General features: G+C 42.2%; 1 protein-coding gene across 5 annotated transcripts in view; it reads left to right on the top strand.

Annotated features, from left to right (window-relative positions):
• Positions 1-21,111, top strand: part of bnc2 (basonuclin zinc finger protein 2) — a 159,727-nt gene that overhangs the window by 113,166 nt on the left and 25,450 nt on the right. For all 5 annotated transcript variants that reach the window (XM_065957343.1, XM_065957352.1, XM_065957336.1 and 2 more), the window contains 2 exons: positions 2,951-3,053; positions 4,905-5,140. In XM_065957343.1, the coding sequence (XP_065813415.1) occupies positions 2,951-3,053; positions 4,905-5,140 (339 nt within the window). The remainder of the gene's footprint in view (positions 1-2,950; positions 3,054-4,904; positions 5,141-21,111) is intronic.

Genomic DNA, 21,111 nt, shown 5'->3' on the forward strand with positions numbered 1-21,111 from the left:
CACGCTCTAATTGCCGTATTAGACGCCCCTTAACTATCTTGTCAGCTGTCAGACCCCGGCTCGTAAACAGCAGAGGTGCATTTGATATTTGCAATTGTTTATTTCCGTCTGCTTCTGCTGCTGCTAGCGCAGCCGCACAGAGCTACGGGTAATTAGGAAAAGGGTTGTGTTGTGTGACACTACTGTGCTAAATTTGGGAACTCTAAATTGGAGTTTGCGGAATATTTTTGCAAGGAGAGTTTTATAAAAAGTCTTCTCTGGCAAACAGTTGACATGAAGTTCATTCACAAATCACAAAAATGATGTCGCAGTGTCGGATAAAGAAGAGGACAGGAAGGACTTGTCTGCAACATCATGAGGGCTCCAGCAGCTTATCATTTTCCCATTTAATACAATACCTCAAATATTAATTGTAATTTTTCTGGAGTCAAAAGTGTAAAGTGCAGAATGTTGCATATTTTGACTGAGAGCAGCCTACAGTATATTGGCCACTATTTACATTTGACATACTGTATCTAAACGTGCACTTTTTGGGGGGCTTTGTTTGCTCAGAAAATGACAATTTCTTTAGCTTTTAGTCTTATTTTTAAAGTTTGAATTCTTAGACAGACGTGAAAAGATTTTTTCAAGCAGTTCAATTCCACTTATATCAATGTAATTTTTAAGGTTAAGTGTAGATAAATACATAAAAGGAGGACCTTAACCATGAAGTCTGATCCGCTGACTTAATATACTGTAGGTTGTTCTGTATCTGAAATCTCACATGCTTTGACTCTAGCTTGAACCTTTATGAACTGCCACAATTTTAGCAAATTTGGTCCTTGAGCGGAACTTCTGAACTCCCATGTTGCACGTTATTGGGAATAAGGACATCAGCTTAGTGTACACTCAAACTGACACACGGCATATAATCCTCACACACACGGTGAGGATTGCCGTGCCTGCACCTGGAGAGCTTAAAAATGGTGTAAAGTCAAATAATCTCTGCCTCCTGCCTCGTTCGGTGTCAAACAGGGAGGTGACATTGTTAGAAGTGGTGTAATTTTGTGTTTAATCTTGGATTAGCCCATGTTCACTTTGACACCTTCGGTTACTAATCTGGTTTACAACACCTTAGGGTGAGCAGGAGGGATTCTGATAGATTTTATGGTCCCTTAGTAGATTATGAGTGAGCTGAGGTTTACATCCTGAATTACAGGATATTGGTTTAATCCACTAAATGGGTTATTTGATTTGCTGCTGTTAAACACCAGAACGTGCACATTCGGGTGTGTTGGTGCACATAAAAAAAAAACTGAATTATTAAATGGTGCATTGACCTCAGCTGCGTGGCGTAAAGGCTGATTCTGTTATATCTGAAAGTGCTGATTGACGGGTTTCTGTCGAACAGGCTGTATGCGCAGACATGGACTCCAACCTACGACCCTTTGGGTGCACGTCTGTGTCACAGTATTGTCACACAGGTGCCTTGTAAGAACAACAGTGAGAAAATGAGATAACACGTTCAGTGCTGATTGTAAGGTCATAAAGTTTGACGCTCTGGTAGCTGAGCTGTGCTGTGAGGAGGACAAGCAGAGTCTTTGTCGCATTATTCCTTCCTTTTCCCTCAGACACTCACATGTAACTTTACTGACAGTGCACTAATATTTCGACCTGTAAAGCATTTCATTTAGGATATTTCTGTTACAATAAATAGTCAGCTGTTCACAGTAGTCATCTTACTTGCTGTCAATTTCCTGCCTCAAACATTCCTCACATTTTTCAAGGTATAGCTTCAGTTTTTTAGTCAGATGAGTTTCTGTCGACCACATGGATAAGAACATTCTGTCGTTTGCAATGACTCCAAATGAGCAGAATGTAAAAGACATAATCCTCGTCATTCTGAGTTGTCTTTTTAGTCTGATAAGTTATTATCTTGTAGGGTCTTTTAACTGCTGCCATTACATGCTAACGTTCAGGAAACACTGTTGGATTTCAGAAGAGATGTTTTGCAAGAGTAAAATTGTTCCAGGGTTTTTGTTTTCCATAAGCTGCATCAATCCTCCTACAGCCTCAGACTCCCTGTAGGCAGTTTAGGTTGCAGAAGTGTTACTATCTTTATTCATCAATTTATCTTGATAATGTAAAATATGTCGGGTAAACAAAGTTCTGCCAGCACTGATAAAGATTCATGTTTCTTTTCTCCTTTCACTCCTTCTATTCTCCTTTGACTTCCTTGTTTCTCCACGTCAGTGAAATTTACGACTCCCAGCTGCGGCGCTCATTTGGAAGATGACGCTGTGATGATTTGTGTGGATTTCTGTGCGTATCATACGTTTCTTTTTAAATGCCTGTACAAATTCTTAATTGCCTGGAGAATGTGAAACATCTTAAAGGATCAAATGGCCTCTTGTAAAAATGTACCTGAAGTTTTTGGTTACAAGTTTTTAGCAGGCCTTTGTGAAGGATTAAGCCCTCAGCAGATGACGCATTGTGCTGTACTGAGTTGCCCTCGTCAAGTCTGGACACTTAACCCCTCACTACTAAAAGCTTTCCAAGGTCAGACTGAGTGCAGCTCCAGTGTTGAGTAATGGAGCCTCAGTCAAAACAAGTTACATTTCTGTGTTTTCAAGAGGGGAAGTCCTTTGTCGGTTCACATGAACTCTGGGATATTACCTTATGGAGAGGCAGATTAGCAATGCAAAAGTAGTTGTGAAATGTTGCAGCTGAAACTTTTTCTTTGGGGGTGCAACATACTTATTTGTTTGTATCTCACTGATTTGTTTTAAAAACATGGGAAAAGTATTCTATTCGGTGTGGGATGAGCCTTTATTCAACCGTCATTTTGAATAGTTTGTTGCTGTGTCTGTTATTGTATTTATGACCTCTAGTTGGCTCTTTCTCAGCTCTTGCTTTATAAACTCTGTGATTGACGAGGGTTCGTCTCTGTCTGTGTCCTTTGTCTCTGCAGGCCATTCGCTGCACACTGGTGAACTGCACATGTGAGTGTTTCCAGCCCGGAAAGATTCACCTAAGAACATGTGACCAGTGCAAACACGGCTGGGTAGCTCATGGTAAGTAATTCATTGTTAGTCTGATGTGTGTATCTTGATTTAAGTATTTGATCCTTACAGCGTAATCTCCCTCTTGTTGTGAAAGACATAAAGGCTCTGACCTATATCAGTGCGCTCTTCTGTGTAGACATCCACTCACAGATGCAAGCAGCATGAAGGCATCTGACATAACGTACTATTTTTTTTATGTTTAGGTGACTTCAGAGAGCAGCTTCTCTCCATCTGTGGATATGAATGTACTAGAATCAAAATATTTTCACTGATTTTCCACAGTAGCAGTAACTTTGTTTTTGGTATGCCTCTATATTTTTCTGCTGTTTTCAAAGTCTTGTTTTAGTACTTTAGATTTTTTTTTTAATCGTAGAACAGAAGCACAAGAGAGATATGAAAGCAAGAGACCACACGTTCCGAGTTTTTCACGGGGGTATGAAAAAGAGAAAGGAGGCAAGAAAAGTACAAAGAGAAGGAGGAGGGGGGGAAAAAAGAAAACACCTGTTTGGCTTGCGGCCGCACAAGAGCTGGGCCGTGGGCCCTTCAGCGGCTCGCACAGGACCCTATTGACTATTTTTTAATCTCTCCCTCTGAACTGTCAAGCACCCATCTCTCCTCCCCCCCACTCTTCATTTCATGTCGGCATTGGCAGGGACTCTGACAAGTAGTTCTTCATTTTTTATTATGTTCGTGTCTAGCTGTGCTGTGTTGTCAGGCAAAGCCCTCGTCAGCAGGAAAAAGCCGTCCCAGGATCAGAGAGAGACCCAACCAGGTGTCACCCAGACAGGCAGGGAAAGAGGGGAGGGGTGGGAGAAAGAGAGAAAGAGAAGTATGAGACAAGGGAGGAGAGAAAGTGAGAGTTGACCATGTGTCGCACAGACAGCCTGAGAGGAGGAAGAGGTGACTGAGGTTCAAATAGACGGGTCAATAACAAAACGTACTAATAGCTGACTTTTATCGCCCTCCGTTTGAATGTCAGGAAACATACATGCAACTATAACCTATTGCTGAAAATATTAAGTGGCTTTATGCAGCCAAAGAGACACTGAAGATATTACTCCACCCTGGTACCCACACTTCCTTGATGTGCTCTTTGGGTTAAAAGAGGGGATAAATGATCATTTAATCCATGTAGCTATGCTGCTAAAACATGTTAAAAATAAAAATAAAGATTTTAGGGCAGTTGTCTATTTAGTAGATAGAGAAAGATATATCATTAAACATGTTCATTATTTTGTATTAATTTTGTATTTAAGTAAAATTGCCAACACTTTAAGCAGAGACAGTATATTAATAACACAATGATTTACATCACATAATACAGGTTTATCTTGGTATGATACCTTCATTAAAACAATCACGATATTATTTCACTATATTATTCTACGGTAATGGTTTGTTTTCAGGTTGAAGAACCTGAAATTACTTTCAAAACCAGTCCTATGTCTTTGACTTCATAGTTAATAAACCACTTTAGGTTCTCCCTGATTAAATACAAATAAATAAGCTTCAAAGTAATGCGATAAGGAACGCAAATCCAGCCAGCAAACACAAAGAGTGGCTCTAATGCAGGTCAGGATGGAGACAGAAGAGGAAATAAAATTGGAGATGCAAGGGCAGCTAAACTGTGAAAGAGCAGGAGATTAGATTAAATAGAAAGAATTGCAGATAATTACTGTAATGTCATTGCTTTTATCTGATTCATATGTTATCATCAGCCAGTGCTGACCGTGCAGGAGCTTCCACAGGAAGATTTGGGATGAGAGAGAAACTTGATAGTCATTAATGAGGCCTGTGTGTGTGTGTGTGTGTGTGTGTGTGTGTGTGTGTGTGTGTGTGCTTTTTTTTTTCTTGTAACAGCTCTGGACAAGCTCAGCACCCAGCACCTGTACCACCCTACGCAGGTAGAGATAGTTCAGTGCAACGTGGTGTTCGACATCAGCAGCCTGATGCTATACGGGACCCAGGCCGTACCCGTGAGGCTCAAGATTCTACTCGATCGCCTTTTCTCCGTGCTGAAGCAGGAAGAGGTGCTGCACATCCTGCACGGCCTGGGCTGGACCCTCCGAGACTACGTCAGGGGCTACATACTGCAGGTCAGTGACCAACACGCGCTCTACCATGCCAAACATCATATAGGTTTAGTTGGAATGTCACGTCAAAGTAGAAGCGGTACTTGCTGCTGACACACAAAAGCATCTCCTCACACGCTTTCATATTTATTGCAATTTTTGGGTGAAATTTGGAAGGGGAAAATTAACACCTTTCTCTCCAAGTGTATCTACAAATTTCTCCCGCTCTGCAGTTATAGTGAAAGGTATCGATCAAAAGTAGTAAAGCGACAATCTCGGCCACTTCAGTCCCATTCCCCATCCATTTTCTCCACATTTTCCCCGCTGTTACTTCTACTCCAGTCTGCCCCCTTTTCCTGCCCTGTCAACACTCTGCCCTCGGCTGGAAAAAGGAAAGGATTTGAGAGAAAAAAAAAAAGTGCAGAAAAATGTCACGCCAGCAAACTATAAAACCACTGTAGTGCGTTTCCTCTCCATCCATCCTTCCCTCTACCTAACCTCCCCCCCCCCATATAATTGCAGTCAGACACATTTCTCAATCAAAGGTACGGAGGTTTTGGTGTTGAAACCCAAACCAAAGTGTTCCTGAATGAATTAGTTAAGAGCAAGTGAACATGTGCATGTGGTTAGCTCTGTGTGTGTGTGTGTGTGTGTGTGTGTGTGTGTGTGTGTGTGTGTGTGTGTGTGTGTGTGTGTGTGTGTGTGTGTGTGTGCGTGTGTGCGTGCGTGCGTGTGTGTGTGTGTGTGCGTGCGTGCATGTGTGTGTTGTGTGAGCTTATCTGTATGTGTATATGGTTTAGTATTCCACCAGTGTAAGTGGAACAGCATGGTGAGGAGAGGGTGGTTTGTATGTGGAAACAGCTTCTGTGAGTAAAACACTCGCAGACCCATTCCCTTTCTCTGAAAGTCTTACACACACAAACAGAGACACACGTACACACACACACACACACACACACACACACACACACACACACACACACACACACACACACACACACACACACGCACACACACACACAAAATAAACATTAACATCCCAGGAGTTCTAAAGTAAATACTGCATGTTGCAGATATTTTTGGTCAAATATGTCAAAAATGAATTTATATCAAAATAGTCCAGGAATAAAAAAAAATCCATCAACCCACTAAAGTTCTTCAATTACATTTCTATTTGAATAATAGTTATATTGTTAGTTGTATTGTCATTGTGAATATATTCTCTAAATTTGTCTTATTGAAAAACAACATTTTTATCTTTAATCAATCATTATAGTTTCCTTCTTGCTAGAATCTTAACTTATAATTAATAGAATTAGTTAAATTTAAAAAATGAATAAAAACAATGTCCATTCCATATTTTGTTAATTAATTGTATATATATAATTTTATTTTGAATTGATTTAACCACAAGTTGTTTTGACAGCCCTTCACATTCTCACCATTTGATTTCAATATTTTCTGAGGGAAATTCTCCAAATCATCAGTTTGTGAGAAAAGCTTGTTTTGAGTAACCTTTGGAGCCTTATCGTTCCCATAGTCATAGCCTCTGTGTTTACATCAGCTGGTTCTAATAGTCAGCTGGTGGGAGCACCGTTGCTCAACTGCTCAGCCTCATGTCACGCTACCGGCTAAATCCTCTAGATCTCCTCAAAAGGATTTCAAAGAGGCCGCAGCGGGTGCGAAGCAGCCAGTTACTTAAGGACAGTAAGTAGTCATTGTGCGGCCCTATTAGCCTGTAAGTAGCTATGAAATTCAATCATCTTCCCTGACCCCTCCGGGCCACACTTTGTGTCAGTGGCGTGTTCTCCAGCACTCTGCTGCACTGAATGAGAGATAAAAAGAGGAGAACAGCATTGCAGATGATAGGTAATAAGTAGTCTTTTTTATACAGATGTCAGGGGACATTATTTCATGATGAATTAGTGTACTGTCATCCTAGCAGTGAGTCCTTCAAACATGTTAACCTAATGATTTATTATTTTTTAAAAAAATGGTAAGACCACAGGGCTTATCTTGGAAATTTCTACTTTAATAAGATAAAGTTTGAAACACTTCAGTTATCAAGCAAATACCTCCAACATCTCTTTATTATTTTCTAAAGACTCCTCTATTTTTAATACATTTTATTTCAAGTTTTATAGGTCTTGTTAGTACACTTTTTGTAGCTCTTTGTTGTCTCTAATATAAGTCAAAGTATTGCCCAATAACATGAACAAGTTGTGAACAGTTCATGAACAATACAAATCAATAAGAGCTTGTGTGAGTGTATTTTTGTCCGGCTGTCCGTGTGTATGGGTTTCAGAGATGGGTCTGAGGACTCTCTGAGCTGACAGTTGAATGCAGCTCCTCTGCTGCCTGACCATTGGATGCACAGTATGAAGAAGGCAAATACAAAGTGAACAACTATGTTGCACACCACTGTATGTGTTCCCACCTGGATGAACAGGATTAGAACACCTGGACTCTTCTTGGTTTTTTAAGACATCTAGCGTACTGTTTTACAAACAACGAGGTAAAGCCAACACTTTTTAACATGAATGTCCTAGAAAAGCTCGGCATAGTCACAAATGTTTGGTTCACAGTATCAGAAGCATCAGTGTCATCTCATCACCACTCATTTCAGCATTAGCACCAACGTTAATTATCATCATTATCGCCACAGAGATCTTGTTTAGACGATTTTTCACACAACATTGTCATATTACAAATATGCCACCATGGCTTTTATGTTCTTATTTACAAAAGGAATTCATTAATGTGAAAACCAGAGCTCCACTTCTCCCCCCTCTGTTCTCTGTGCCATACCCTGCATAACAAAATTACACATCGTAGAGGTGTGACTAAATATGCATACACTCCTTTGTAATAGGCTCCTGAACCTCAAGAAATTAATCGTCATTATTAAAAGCTCGGTGGCGGCTGGTGTGGTTGGAATTTTCATTTGTAAAGGAGAGGAATTATACGTGACATCAATAACCATTAAAATGAACGATCGTCCTCCCTCCCACTCTATAAGCCTGACGTTCAGTCCTACAACCATTCTCCTAAAGCATGAACACAGTTCTTTTTCTGCAAATTCTCAAAGTAAGTCACTTCAGTATACCATTGTATGCATGCAGGTTTGTGTTCATATGGCGATGAATCTGTGCAATAATATAATGTCTGGGTATGTTTACGTTTCCAATGAATAGGCTTTTGATGCCAGACATGCTAAGAAAAGAACTCCCTTACATCCCATTCTAATGCTTTTTAAAGTTAACTGGCAATGTTTACACTTACCACCAGCTGGATTTTGTTCTGTTCAATAATCCATAACACCATTAGCCAGAAATATTACAACTTTTCTTTGGAGCAAAAAAAAAATTGAGTTGGATTTCAAAAGTTTCAAAGTGACCAAAAAGAAAGCAGCTCCTTATTTTGCTCAATCAAATCATACCAGCTTTCCATTTTATATCACCAATTTGTTCTGTACATCTTTTGACTCTTCATTATTTGTAGTATATAATCTGTACTGATTGCTCATCTCACCACAAAACCAGAAAAGGGAGAAACATGGAGAAAATGTCTCTATTGGTAAAAAGGTACACTTTAAATGTACAGGAGAAAGCAGCTTTACTTAGGGATCATTTTAAGTGTTATCCTCAAGTTTCTTTCTATACATTATGTAGTAAAAAAACATAATAATCACATTAACTAAAGCAACGAGACGTCCAGCTTACAGTTATGGCTGAGAGTTAAAAGTGTATGGTTGTCATATTTGTTGTTGCAATTTACTCCGCTTTATTCCTCAGTTGTTTCCCCAAAAAAGACCCACCTTCATGTTCAATCCAAGACATTAGTATGGGACCAGCAGACACATTTATTTGTTCCAAGAATTCCTTGCCCTTCACTTTGGCAAGACCTTTTTTTTTTTTTTTTTTTACCTTCTCCGCTCCTCATCCCTTCATCCTTTTCTCCCTACCTCTACTCATCCCTCTCTCCCCTCTCATGGTAGTTTCCAGACAGACACAGAGCCAATGTGCACCAGATGCCCCCCTCCCCCCATTTCGCCCCATCCCGCAGCCTGTCACCGCTCACTCCTCTGTTCGATACAGACACATGGAATTGCCATCAGTACCGGCTTCTCTCTCCGCTTCTCAGCCTCTGTCTCCCACACTCCATGCTGTCTATTTTGTCTTCCCCTTTCTTATCCCTTACCAAGTGAAAAATAAGTAGTGAGGGAGAGAATGAGTGGAAAAAAAAAAGAGAGTGATAGAGCATTTGCAGCCAACATATGGGCCGAAGCCCAGGGTTTTCCTGAGCGACATTCTCAGTAATGTTCTGTCCTTGTAGAACATTGGGCTGCCTCCACTTTTATGAGATGTGGTTTTCCTGACTCCACACGGCTTCCAGAAGACCCAGATGGAACCGCTAACAACCCCCACCACCGCCACGCAACCACACACACACACACACACATACACATACTGTACACACACAAACAGTCTTAACCTCTAATTGCACACACACTCACTGGAATGCTTATTCAAACTATCAGGGGCACACACAGCCACAGAATCACACTCGTCTCCCCTTCCAGTGCAGGCTTTGTTTCAGTGGCAGACGCCCGGACATAAGGGTGTTTAAAAGTTATTAATGTAGCAAGAGAATCTCCTTTTTGTCTTCCTGTTTGGTAAATGTACTGTTACTGTAATGAGCATATGAGGGTTTTTTCAGTGTTTGAGGCCGCAGGAGGCCCGTGTTCGGATTTTTAAAAAAACGTATGACGATAATGTTGTACATGTGTACTTACACATGTGGAATATGAGATGTAATTACATGGATTAGGGTGCAACAGTGTTCGTGTAAGACAGGAAACCATTTCCAGTTGCAGGTGGGTCCTGAGGCCTTAGTAGAGGTACAGCTCAGCTTCTCTATAGTGGTTTAGAAAGGTATTTATTGAGCCAGGGTCACATTTCTAAATTTCGTTCCTTTTTTTCTCTATTCCCTCCCTTTAACTGCACTCCCCTGCTCCATTTTCTGTCTCTCACTCTGTCAACTGTGGAGGGCACTGTATCTCTTGATCCTCAGCTGAGAAACTTCCATTTTAGGTAGTCGGGCTCGGTGCTACAACATTTTTTGGACACAATCCCCTTCTCCAATCTCCTCCGTACGGCACACTTGTAACCCCTATTTTCCTGCTGTCCTCCTCTCCACCCTCCATCACCTCCCAGTGCCTCCCCCTTCTCTCAGAACCTGTTTTCTGTTATCACTACTTAATGCCTCACCCTGGGAGATGGACGGGGGAGAGAGCATTCTCCTAAGGTGGAAATTCTTACGTTCATATGGTTATGATTTGGTGGGGAGGTCAGGCTCCATTTTTGCTGGAAGGCTTACGGTTGGCTCTGTGCTGGCCGTGCTGGGCTCCAAGCACTTCAAAGAGGGCCGGTGTACTGAATCAAGGTGATTCTCAGCCCCCCTGCACACACACACACACACACACACACACACACACACACACACACACATCCTGCCTGGTGCTCTTCTTTTACGCGATCGCTCACTTCCAAGAAAGCTAGAGATAAAAGGATGTGATTTCAGATTAGAGGATCAGTCAGGGAGAGGTGGAGAAGTGTTATCAGCAAGGCATTAAAAACATTTGATAACATATTTAATTTTATATATGAAGCTAAACTACTTCAGAGCAACACAAAAGCATGAAGTCCAGCGTGCACTGTATCAAGATAAACAATCTAAAATCATGTCATGTTTTCAGGGCTTGTAGGCCTCTTCACTGTCACTTCTCTCACAGCTTGCAAAGCTCACGGCCAGCTCCTTACACAAGTCCTGCCCATGCCAAATCCTCAGTCCGGCACTTTTCAATCCCAAACCCGAGCCTCAAATGAATTCAAGCTGGAGAGGCAAGGTTATGAGCAGGTTACAATGTATGCAGGAATTTAGGGAATAATTCCACTTATATTGGCTTTAGAAGGTAGTCTGAATTCCATATAGCTACATTAGACCAACAAAGCTTCTGCAAGTTTAATATTAATAAAATAGATACTGTTAAAAAGCTGCATGAAACTAGTTTGTTTCTTTGGTTTTACATTTTTTCAAACACCATGCACACGTTCTTTTGGAGGTTGAGCAAAAAATAGCTCAAAAAGTTGTGTACTTATTATTTTAATTACCTTAAATCTCAATTTAGGATGCATTGAACAACTGCATACCCTTTGAGGGACAGTCGTCTTTAGTTTGTCATTGAGGCTGATCTCTACACACAGGCTTTGAGGTGAAATATGGCAGGCAGTTAAGAAAGTTACTGTTTCTTTCAGGTAAATTTCAGGATGTTGAGGTAATATTAGGACCAGAAAGAAGTGTGTGTTCCTACTAGGGATGTTCCAAGGGACTGATTTCCCAGTTGAATGAACGCTGATTTAACTCTAGAATGGTCGACAAACAGACTGGTTAGCACCACCAACCTTCGGCCCATGTTTTTGGTTAACGTGTCACATTTGTCAAATTATACCATAGCAGCAAAATACTAATTCAAAAGAACCTTCTCGAATAAAAGATGGTTTGCACACAAAAATGCGTGATAATATCCATCATGATGAAACCTGGTTTATTAAAAATGTATCTGCATTTTTATTTATTTTTATTTTGTAGTTTGTTCCATGTCCTATCTCTTAACATATAGGAGGCAGGTTTTAAGACCTATACTGCAGCCAGTCAGCAGTTAGAGCTCTAAATCTTTTGGCTTCACTCCCAGGCGGCTGTTTTTCTGTCCATCTTGATATACAGTCTTTGCAGCTTGCACACAAACTAACCAGAATAGCGGAACAAATAAAATTATTTATAATTAGGGATACTAACTTGTATTTCTGCTGCCTCCTCTGCCATCACTTGTTCAAGCTTTTAAGTGTTATGCAGAAGGATTTTTTTTCAGTGTGTGTACTCAGGTCTTAGCTATTAAGGACTAAAGTACATTGCTGCATTGTTTTCTAAATCTCTACATTGATGTGTCTATGCAGTGTTCATTCTCCCTTCTTTCTTAATAAAAACTAAAATCTAACGCTCGCAATAGTTCAACCCTTCACCACCTGCTTCACAAATGTTTAGCGTCATCTGGCTTTTTACTAACTGCACACATACTCACAGAACACATTAAAAACAGGTATGATCTTTTCCTGCTATTATGAACATTATAGTTTTTTTTATTAAGGAAGTTGTTCACTGATTAAAAACATTTTCCGACTTGAACGTTACTACATGCAGAGCAGGCTTTTATAGTTTATATGCAGCAGGTCAGGATCATGGATGTTTCATAACAGCATGTGATGAGGAGCCAATACACATGGCATTTTCTTCTCAGGAGACACTTCAGTAATTACTGCACATTTGAAAATCCCTTTAATGCATCCATTACATGCTTGGTGGCCACATGTATATTTCAGAATGTTATTTGAACTCAGGATAAGTGACATCATGTTTGGTCAGATTTAAAGATCATGAATATTCCATGCTATATCATATCGAAGAGAGAAGCTCTGTGTGTATGAGTGTGTGTATTTGCAGGGGGTGCGCCAATAAAATCTGATCGAGGAGTTATCATGCTGAGCAGGGCAAACATAAGGAGTGAAATGATATGTTTAACATACATGGCCAGGTCTAGGGGCTCCCATGGGATCCCAGCGGGGGTTTGATCAAGCTACACTTCACTGGGCTCCACACACACATAGAATACAGCGCCACTTTCTTACCCATTTCCCTCTCAAATCCCCACGATAAGGCTGACTTCAAAGCCTCCCTGCCAATCCTACAGCTTTATCTGAGATGCTGGTTTGATTCAGAGGCGGCATCTCTTCCCATGGCCCCCGCCACACCCTAACACACACGCACACACACACACACACACACACACACACACACACGTTAACACAAGTTCAATCTATGAACTATGTGAGAAAGCAGCACTCTCCGTCCGCTGTCTCAAGCTCCAAGAAAGGTAAAAGGAGCCACCAGTGCTTCTCTTTTCCCCTCTTGAGTTCCACTGGCATGTCATTATTAGAATAAAAAGGAATATTCTGCCTGTTTTAATGGCGTGCCCTCTTTCTCCTCATCATCCCCTCTGAACACCCTGTTCTTCCCTCCTTCTCGCCTGCTCCATGTGATATGCATTACACTGATCAGTGTAATGGGATGTATGGTTCTCTCGCTGCACATTTGCCTTTCTCTTTCTACCAAGTGTCCATGCCCCCAGGAGGACTCGCGCAACAGGTCCTCACTGCAGCCCTGGTGCAGCTGAGGCTCCCCAATGAGAGCCTCTCATAGTCAGCCTTGCACCCTAATTGAAACTGGGGATCTGCCCGGCTGCTTATCAGAAATCTTTATTTACCTCTGCCAGGCTCTACCCTCTTTACTTTTTCAAAGAGGTCCATGTTATAATTACCTCCTCAAACAGAATCCCTTTCTGTCCTTCTCTCCAGATATCCCTTTTCATAAGTTATAATATCCTGTCTCGCCTGTACTGGAAAAAGGAAATGGCTTCTGAATTCTGAAGTGGCTTTTCAGGGGGCTAAAGGGGGTTTGTTGCTGCAGAGGGAAATTGAATTTTACTTCAAGGTCAGCGACACTAATGACGATGTGGGAAGGTGTTGATCTCTGTTGCAGGGGTTTGTCTAGCAGCACCCCAGCGTATTGATCTGCGCGAGAGATTCCAGTCTTGCATTGATTGGAAGACTCAGTTGTTTGGCAGTGTGGTGGAAATTTCCAGTGTAGCAAATAAGGACTCATTTGGGACTGTCGCGCTCTCAAGGGTGGATATATGAATAATTCAAAAAAAGAAAGCTGACATATGTGTAAAGTCTCATAAAACGAGTGAAAACAGGGTGCAGATAAACAGCACTAGAAGATACAGAACATAAATGTCCTGAACTGCTCCCCCACATCATGACTGATGCTTAATATAGCAGTCGGAAGTACACACACACACTCAAAACACCACTTGAGAATTGCGCACTCACACATACTGTACCTTCACAGGCTTTAAAATACATCCACCCATACACAAACACAGAGTATTTTAACACAACACTTTCATGATTCACTGCTGCTTGTATGCTCGATGGTTAGTTATGGGTTGGTGCCCTGCGGTGCGAGTGAATGTGTGTCACTTCCCCCACAAATGGAAACATTTAGACACTGAAGTGTGTCCTGAGGTGAGAGCTGTAGAAGCTCTCACTCATAAAGTAGCAGGGAGGCGAGCCTTTGGAGGAAATGAGCTAGGCAGACTGGTGGAGGGCAAGTAGCGTGACACACTGTAGGACCTCACACACACACACACATTAGTGACTGCCGTGGTTGTGCTTAACATCGCGTCTATCACCGTCTCGTTTTTTAGCCATCGGCTCCAGCTGTGTTTGACTTCCTTCGTTTCTATGTGATGTTTTGGTGTCGTTGGCAAGACGGACACAGTTGCTACTGTACCTCCCAGTTGTGTGGTAGTGGTTTAAAGGTTAACTGACCCCGCTGTGAACCAACACCAGCCCTGAGGCACCTGTGGAAGTGCACCGCAGAATATGAAATAACGTGGGATAGTTGCTGAAACATAATGGGGCTTCTCAGTTTAGACTCCTTATTATAAATTCCACTTCACAGTCTCTTAGTGCGAATTTTTGTGATTACTAAACAAGTCAACACCTTCGCAGCTCACTAGCCTGCTGTATAGCCGAATCTCTAATGCTTCTCCTCCTCTCTCCGTTGTGCACAAGTTCCTTTATTAAGCAGGATGACCTGTCATGCAGGTATGAGTTGAAGAGCGATGACTCCCCCCACCTTCCACCTTCTGTCTCTGTTCTTCTGCCCAAAGAAAGAGTCTCCTCTATCAATTGGTCTGGCTTCGCTTCACTTCAGACAGGAGCTGAGAGGTGGATGGAGGGGTTGAGAAAAAGGGGGGAGGAGAAGGAGGAGGGAGGGAGCAAGGTTGAAGCTTCAGTATGAGAGCAGAGCAGCACTCTTCTCTGGGAGAACCCAAGGAACTTCAAAGTCAGTCAAACTGCATCGTAGGTCAGCCTGTTTTTTTTTTAATGGTGATTAGTATTAGCATGCGTTGCAAGCTTAAAGACAGTTTTTTGTTTGTTTGTTTGTTTTTATCCCCAGCCATGCCAATAAACAATCAGTGCATTAAGTGGCAAGCAAATGGAATCAATTCATCCAGTTTTGCGCAGATGAGTGCAGAAAACGAGGCGTGAAGCAGCCGCTCTCTATGTTTGGAGTGGCTAATTAGGAGCCCATTACAGAGCATCTCAGCATGGTGCTACCCTGATTGTTTATTAGAATTTCAGTGAGGTGAAGGAGAGCGAGAGAGAGAGAAAGAAAAGGGGACTAATAGTAGTAATAAATGGATAATAAATGGATACCTAAAAGAGACACATACACACACATGCAGCCTTGGTGTATGCCAGCCCTTGGGCCTCCTACAAAAAGGGCTCTTGTAAAAATGAGGGGGGGAAAAAGGAAAAACCTCTACTAGCACTGTACATACGCTTGGCTCAGTCCTCTTAAAGACTGTCTTATTAAATGGGTAAGTGGCTGAGTGCTGGGACCACCGAGTGAGCCATGCTGTCACTGGCACACTGCTCTCTGTGGGCTGAGTGCTGCAGGCGCAGACAGGATATGATATAGGGTCACAAGAAATGATGGTTAACACCAGTTCCCAGCTCTTCTAATCCAGGAATCATTTGTAGAAGATGCAAAGCTGAGTTCAAGCCTCTCACATATCTACCTTGAAAGTGTGTGTGTTTGTGTAGCTGTGTGTTTAAAGGCAAAGGCAGTAATCAACAAAGACAACAGGGCCTTCTGAAGAGAGGGGAGATCAATAGACTGTTACAGGTGACTGACCTCAGTGAGCACTGAGCACAGACACATGCATGCAGGATATCCACGCACGTACAGGCGTGGGCACACGCATAAAGTACTTGTTTCCACACTGTTTATGTATGTTTGTTTGAGTGTGTGCGTAGTACAACTCTCTCATCTTCAGGATCTAAGGCTCAGTGCCAACTGGTGCTTTGGTGCCAGGCACTGCCTTATCACCTCCCAGCATGCACACACACACACACACACACACACACACACACACACACACACACACACACACACACACACACACACACACAAACACACATGCATTCCAACGCACGTGCACTTTAAACAGCATTTTTCTTGGTGTTTCTGCACACGCACACAGACACACACACACACACAGTCCGTGATGATCTACCCTCTACATAAACAAAGATAAGAGCAGAATCGGTCAGCGCAAGGCCCCAAGAGGTACAAAGCTATTACTCGGAGACCACAGACGCGTGGCTGTGTGTGTGTGTGTGTGTGTGTGTGTGTGTGTGTGTGTGTGTGTGTGTGTGTGTGTGTGTGTGTGTGTGTGTGTACCATGTTGTTTGTGTTTATGTAGTGCTAGATCTCTTATAACAGCATGTGTGTCACAGCCATTTGCCCGTGTTGCAGAAATAACCACTGCTAACTGTGTGACAGGAGGCTGCCATTGGTAGCATGGGGTGCTGACACTCTGACTTCCTGTCAACGTCTTTGTCACCAGCCGTCACAGCGCAAAGACTCAAGAGTGAGTCGACAATATAATCACAGCAAGTCACTGAACAATGTGTTAAAGGGGCCTGACAATTTGACAATGACTTTGTCAGCCACGGTGTCTCACATTTTGCAAGGAATCACACCTTTGTCAAGCAGTGCGGGCCTACTTAGGTATGGGTAGTGCTGTCTCCATGTTGATCCCTGACAAAAATCCAGCCCATTGAGGTGACACAGTACAAAGCGTTTTCCCACTTTGCCAAGCTGACAAACCTAATTACCGTGTTAAAATTCCCGGGATCAGACCTAGATCAAGTCTCCTTAGTTCTGTGAACTGCACACCCAGTGTCCCTGAGGAGAGGAATACCATCGATTTCCCAGATTCCCAGGTCTGATCACAGAAAGTGTCTTATTGCTTTGTAATCACTCACTAAAATTCCCATAGTGCTACCATTAATTAGAACGGTTATAAGGTAGAGAATATATGTTTAGCCTTCTGAGTGAGCTGAAATCTCATTATCTATTTATTAGCTTTCAAAACTTCTAGGCAGGAGTAAAAAAAACAAACAGTTGTAAGAGTTTGCCAGGGGTGACATCTGTGACTCTACTTTTCTAGTTATTAATGTTTTAAGAGGTTTTACAGGCTTATATCTTACACAAAATCAATGTCTTTACAACAAAGCATGATTTAGAAACTAAAAATAGACAGTTTCAGGCATTTCTTTCTGGCTAAGTGACAGGAGTTTGCCTTCTTGTTGCAGTGGAATGAATTCCTCAGCATTATGACTACATCAGTTCCTTCAGCTCTTTGAAATAAACGCAGGACAGCGTGTGTTGTTATCAGAGCGTAGGCCCAGCCACCTTCTCCCTTTATGGGCATGTTTCACTAATCTCGCTACCGGCCTCTACTTTTTAAGTCGAAACAGGTGTTGCACTCATAACGCAATCATGTCTCAGAGCAGGCACCTCTGCTCATACTCCTCCGTGTATGTGTTTTCTTTGTAGATTCCTTTCTTGGCTACATGGCCTACACTTTGTTTCCTATGAGTTAGAGACTCACGGACGGGAGTCATTAGAGCTATTTTGATAAGGGTGTAATTCTAAGATGGACTTGCTAGGGGTCAGATATACTTGTTACAAGCCTTGTCGATATCTGAAAAAGCAATGAATTCTAGCGCTGGCACCAAACCAGTCAAGACAAAAGTCATGTGGATGTGAGTCACAACTCATCATTTCTGGTTTTTGCCATCCACTGTGTGTGTGTGTTAGGAGGGAGGTGAGTTATATTGTCTGCCTTAAAATAAAAGCGATATAAAGTAAAAATCAATCTGGCACAAGACCCAGCAAAGGTTTCTGCTTTGGTCCCCTTAGCCACCCTCCTGTACGCCTTTTTCTTCCATTTTCATGTCTAAGGATAGAGAGATTAAAGGGAGGCCATGTCTCAGCTCTGAAGAACTGCCATCACTCAAAGATGAGCAGCGCCAAGCTCCTCTCTCTCTCTCATGCTCTTTCTCTTTGTCTCTCTCTCAGTTGGATACAGAACATCCCCTGGTGCTCTTTGGCCCTTCTCTTCATCTTCAACCCACTCGCACACACATCACACCCATGATTTACTGTCATACTCTACTAAGAGTGTGCCTGTATGCATGCATGTGTGTGGACATATGTGCTCTGTCTGCATGGCAGCGGCCACATCAAATACACTGAAGCAGCACTCCTCCGAGACATTACCCCAGCCCCATCCATTCTCATTCCCTCATAGTGATTCCAACACAGAAAAAAGTCAACATTTCAAAACCTGAAAAAATGAATAAATAAAAGTAAAGGCAGACTACGTCTGGCAAAATGTCTGTACTTAAAGTTTCCAAGTATGTGTCTGGGGAGGAGATCTGGTGGGACAGAGCCTGCGTCGGCTTGGAAGAAGTAGAAACGGATGTCACACTGGAAATTTATACGGTGTGGTTCAGGGAGCAACGGTTGTAAATTGACAAGTGATGCTTGTGAGCAGCGTTACCCGTCTGTTTCCCTTTCTCTCATCTTCTATCTTTTTCCGCTCATCTTTTCTTCTCTTAGCGTGGCTGTTACCTCTTACATCTGTGCTCGCCCTGAGCATTATTGTTAACGGGTGAGAGCTACAAAAACAAGCCAGAAGACTAAAGGGGGGGGGGGGGGGGAGGTAGCTGTGCGCTGAGACGTGGGAGAAAATTACTCATATTCGCTTCCCAACATGAAATAGTGACAGACCAAAAACATGAAACACATCTGAAGCCAGTGTCTTTAATCTTTAAGCAATGTTTTGTTTGGATGGAAGTGATCCTTAAGTCCCGTTTTGGCAGAGAAGAGAGAGTATGAAATGAAGGAGAACTGGAATATATCTCTAACCATATAAATACAGTATCACCAGATAAACCTGAAAATGTATAAAAACACAGCTTTTTTTTAATTGGATGCCCTATTACCAACATTAACTACAGCCCTTTCATGTCTTCCTGAAAAAATGTTCACTACAGCAAAGGCTTTTAGGCCACAGGGTTGAGCAGAGTGTATCTGTGCTACAGTGTGATCGGGTCATTCTACTGTATAAATGTCTCTAATGGCAGCACTCTTTTTAATAATGCAGGATCCTCTTTTTTCTGTCCCTCACCCACATCACATCATGTTTAGAGTGACAGCCACATGAGCCACAATTCCCCTCTGTATTCAGCAGGCCACCTAGACTCATGCACGCACAAAGAGAAGAGCGGTGGTGAGAGAGTTGAACGCTTAAAAAGAAGCAAAAAAAGAAGAAAGAACTGGGGCTACTTGCAGTAATATAGTGTTATGAAGATATTTTTTGTAGGGAAAGGAGAGACATTTTGAGGTTAAATTCTAATGTTGCTGTCTTGAATAAACAAGGACAGGACTGGTTGTGTTAAAAATTATGATTCTGTTGGTTAACACACAAAAGAACTGCAAAATCCCTACTATACCTTTGTAGCATCTCATCCTCTTTTTCCATTTCTGTACCTTACTCCCTACTCTGAAACTGACCAAAGACATAATCCTTTGATGGATAAAAATCATATTCTAAGATAAGAAAAGAAGCAATGTTAACCTGTCTATTACAGGGTATTACAGTATAAGCTCTGGTTTAATTCAGAGTACACAGATACAAAGAACTGTATGAATATATATAAGAATCAAAACTCTATAATATAATGCCAATGAAGACCCATTTAAAATCATCATCCCCTTCCACCGAGAATCCCTTTCAGACGACGAGCTGTCTCAGGCCACACTGTACGAGTCAGCGCACACGCTGCCCGGGCAATGTTTAGTAATGACATCTGGCGGCCTATGCTTTTCTCCCACCAGCACCGCCGTACGCCAATTGAGAAGAGACAGATGCCAAGACCACTGTGGCAGCTCTCTCTCGCGCTTTTTCTCCCCTCTTCAAGTGTACCAGTTCTCTGTGATACGGGAAACATGCTGTCACATCTGGGCCTTACAGGGAGAAAGAGACATGAAGGGAGTGAAAACTACGAGACAAAGATGGGTAGAGGGGTGAGGAAGTCTCATACAACCACGCTCTCACACAGACATGTGTGATATGTCACAGGTCAAAACATCAATGTGGGTGCCGCAAGGTTGATGCCCCTTTAGGGTGACAGCGTGATAAGAAGGGCGTATAATGCTGTAGCACCAGTGCAGCCTGGTGTGCGTTACTTGCTGCACCCCTACCTCGTTTCTTCCGCTCTCTCCTCCTCTCATTAACCTCGCCTCTGATTGCCCCCAGGCCTCCCTTGTGCTAATTAGAGGGGGGAAATATGTCTACGGTGCATGCACCCCTGTTCAAACACAAACACACACACACACACACACAATTCTGCACAGCTGACAGAAAGGCTTCTGTGACTGTAGGTGTGAGAATGAAAGGCTCGTCTGCTATTGTGTTTCATCTAGGTTTCTGAATGTGTTGGCAACCGTGGGGCTAACCCCAGCAGGTGATGGTTAGCAGCGCTGTTGATTTCTTTCAGAGACAGCCCTCATCTCTGTGGTGCTCACCTCTTGATTTAGCACGGCTAAATCAAGAGGTGAGTGTTTGTTTCAACATGATACAATTAGGGCTGAGGAGGATATGAAACTGTGAAGTCATTTGAGTTTCTTAATCGCCCTTTTCAGTCACGACTTATAAGTGGTATCATTGTAATATTAAACAAAATTAATAAGAGTTCTAAATTTGAAATTCAGGATAAAAAAACAAGAAAAAATAATAATGGAATTGGTTAAACATAACAGTATGTAATGTTGTTCTTTCATATTTTAATAAGGGTTGACCTCTTGGTGAGATTCTGAGAAGGATGCAGATTAAATGATTGCCAAGTTAAATCCATTTACTCTGTCTCACACACACACTTACTCTTCCC

This window comes from Labrus bergylta, chromosome 1 (genome assembly GCF_963930695.1).
Source record: "Labrus bergylta chromosome 1, fLabBer1.1, whole genome shotgun sequence".
Classification (NCBI taxonomy): Eukaryota; Metazoa; Chordata; class Actinopteri; order Labriformes; family Labridae; genus Labrus; species Labrus bergylta.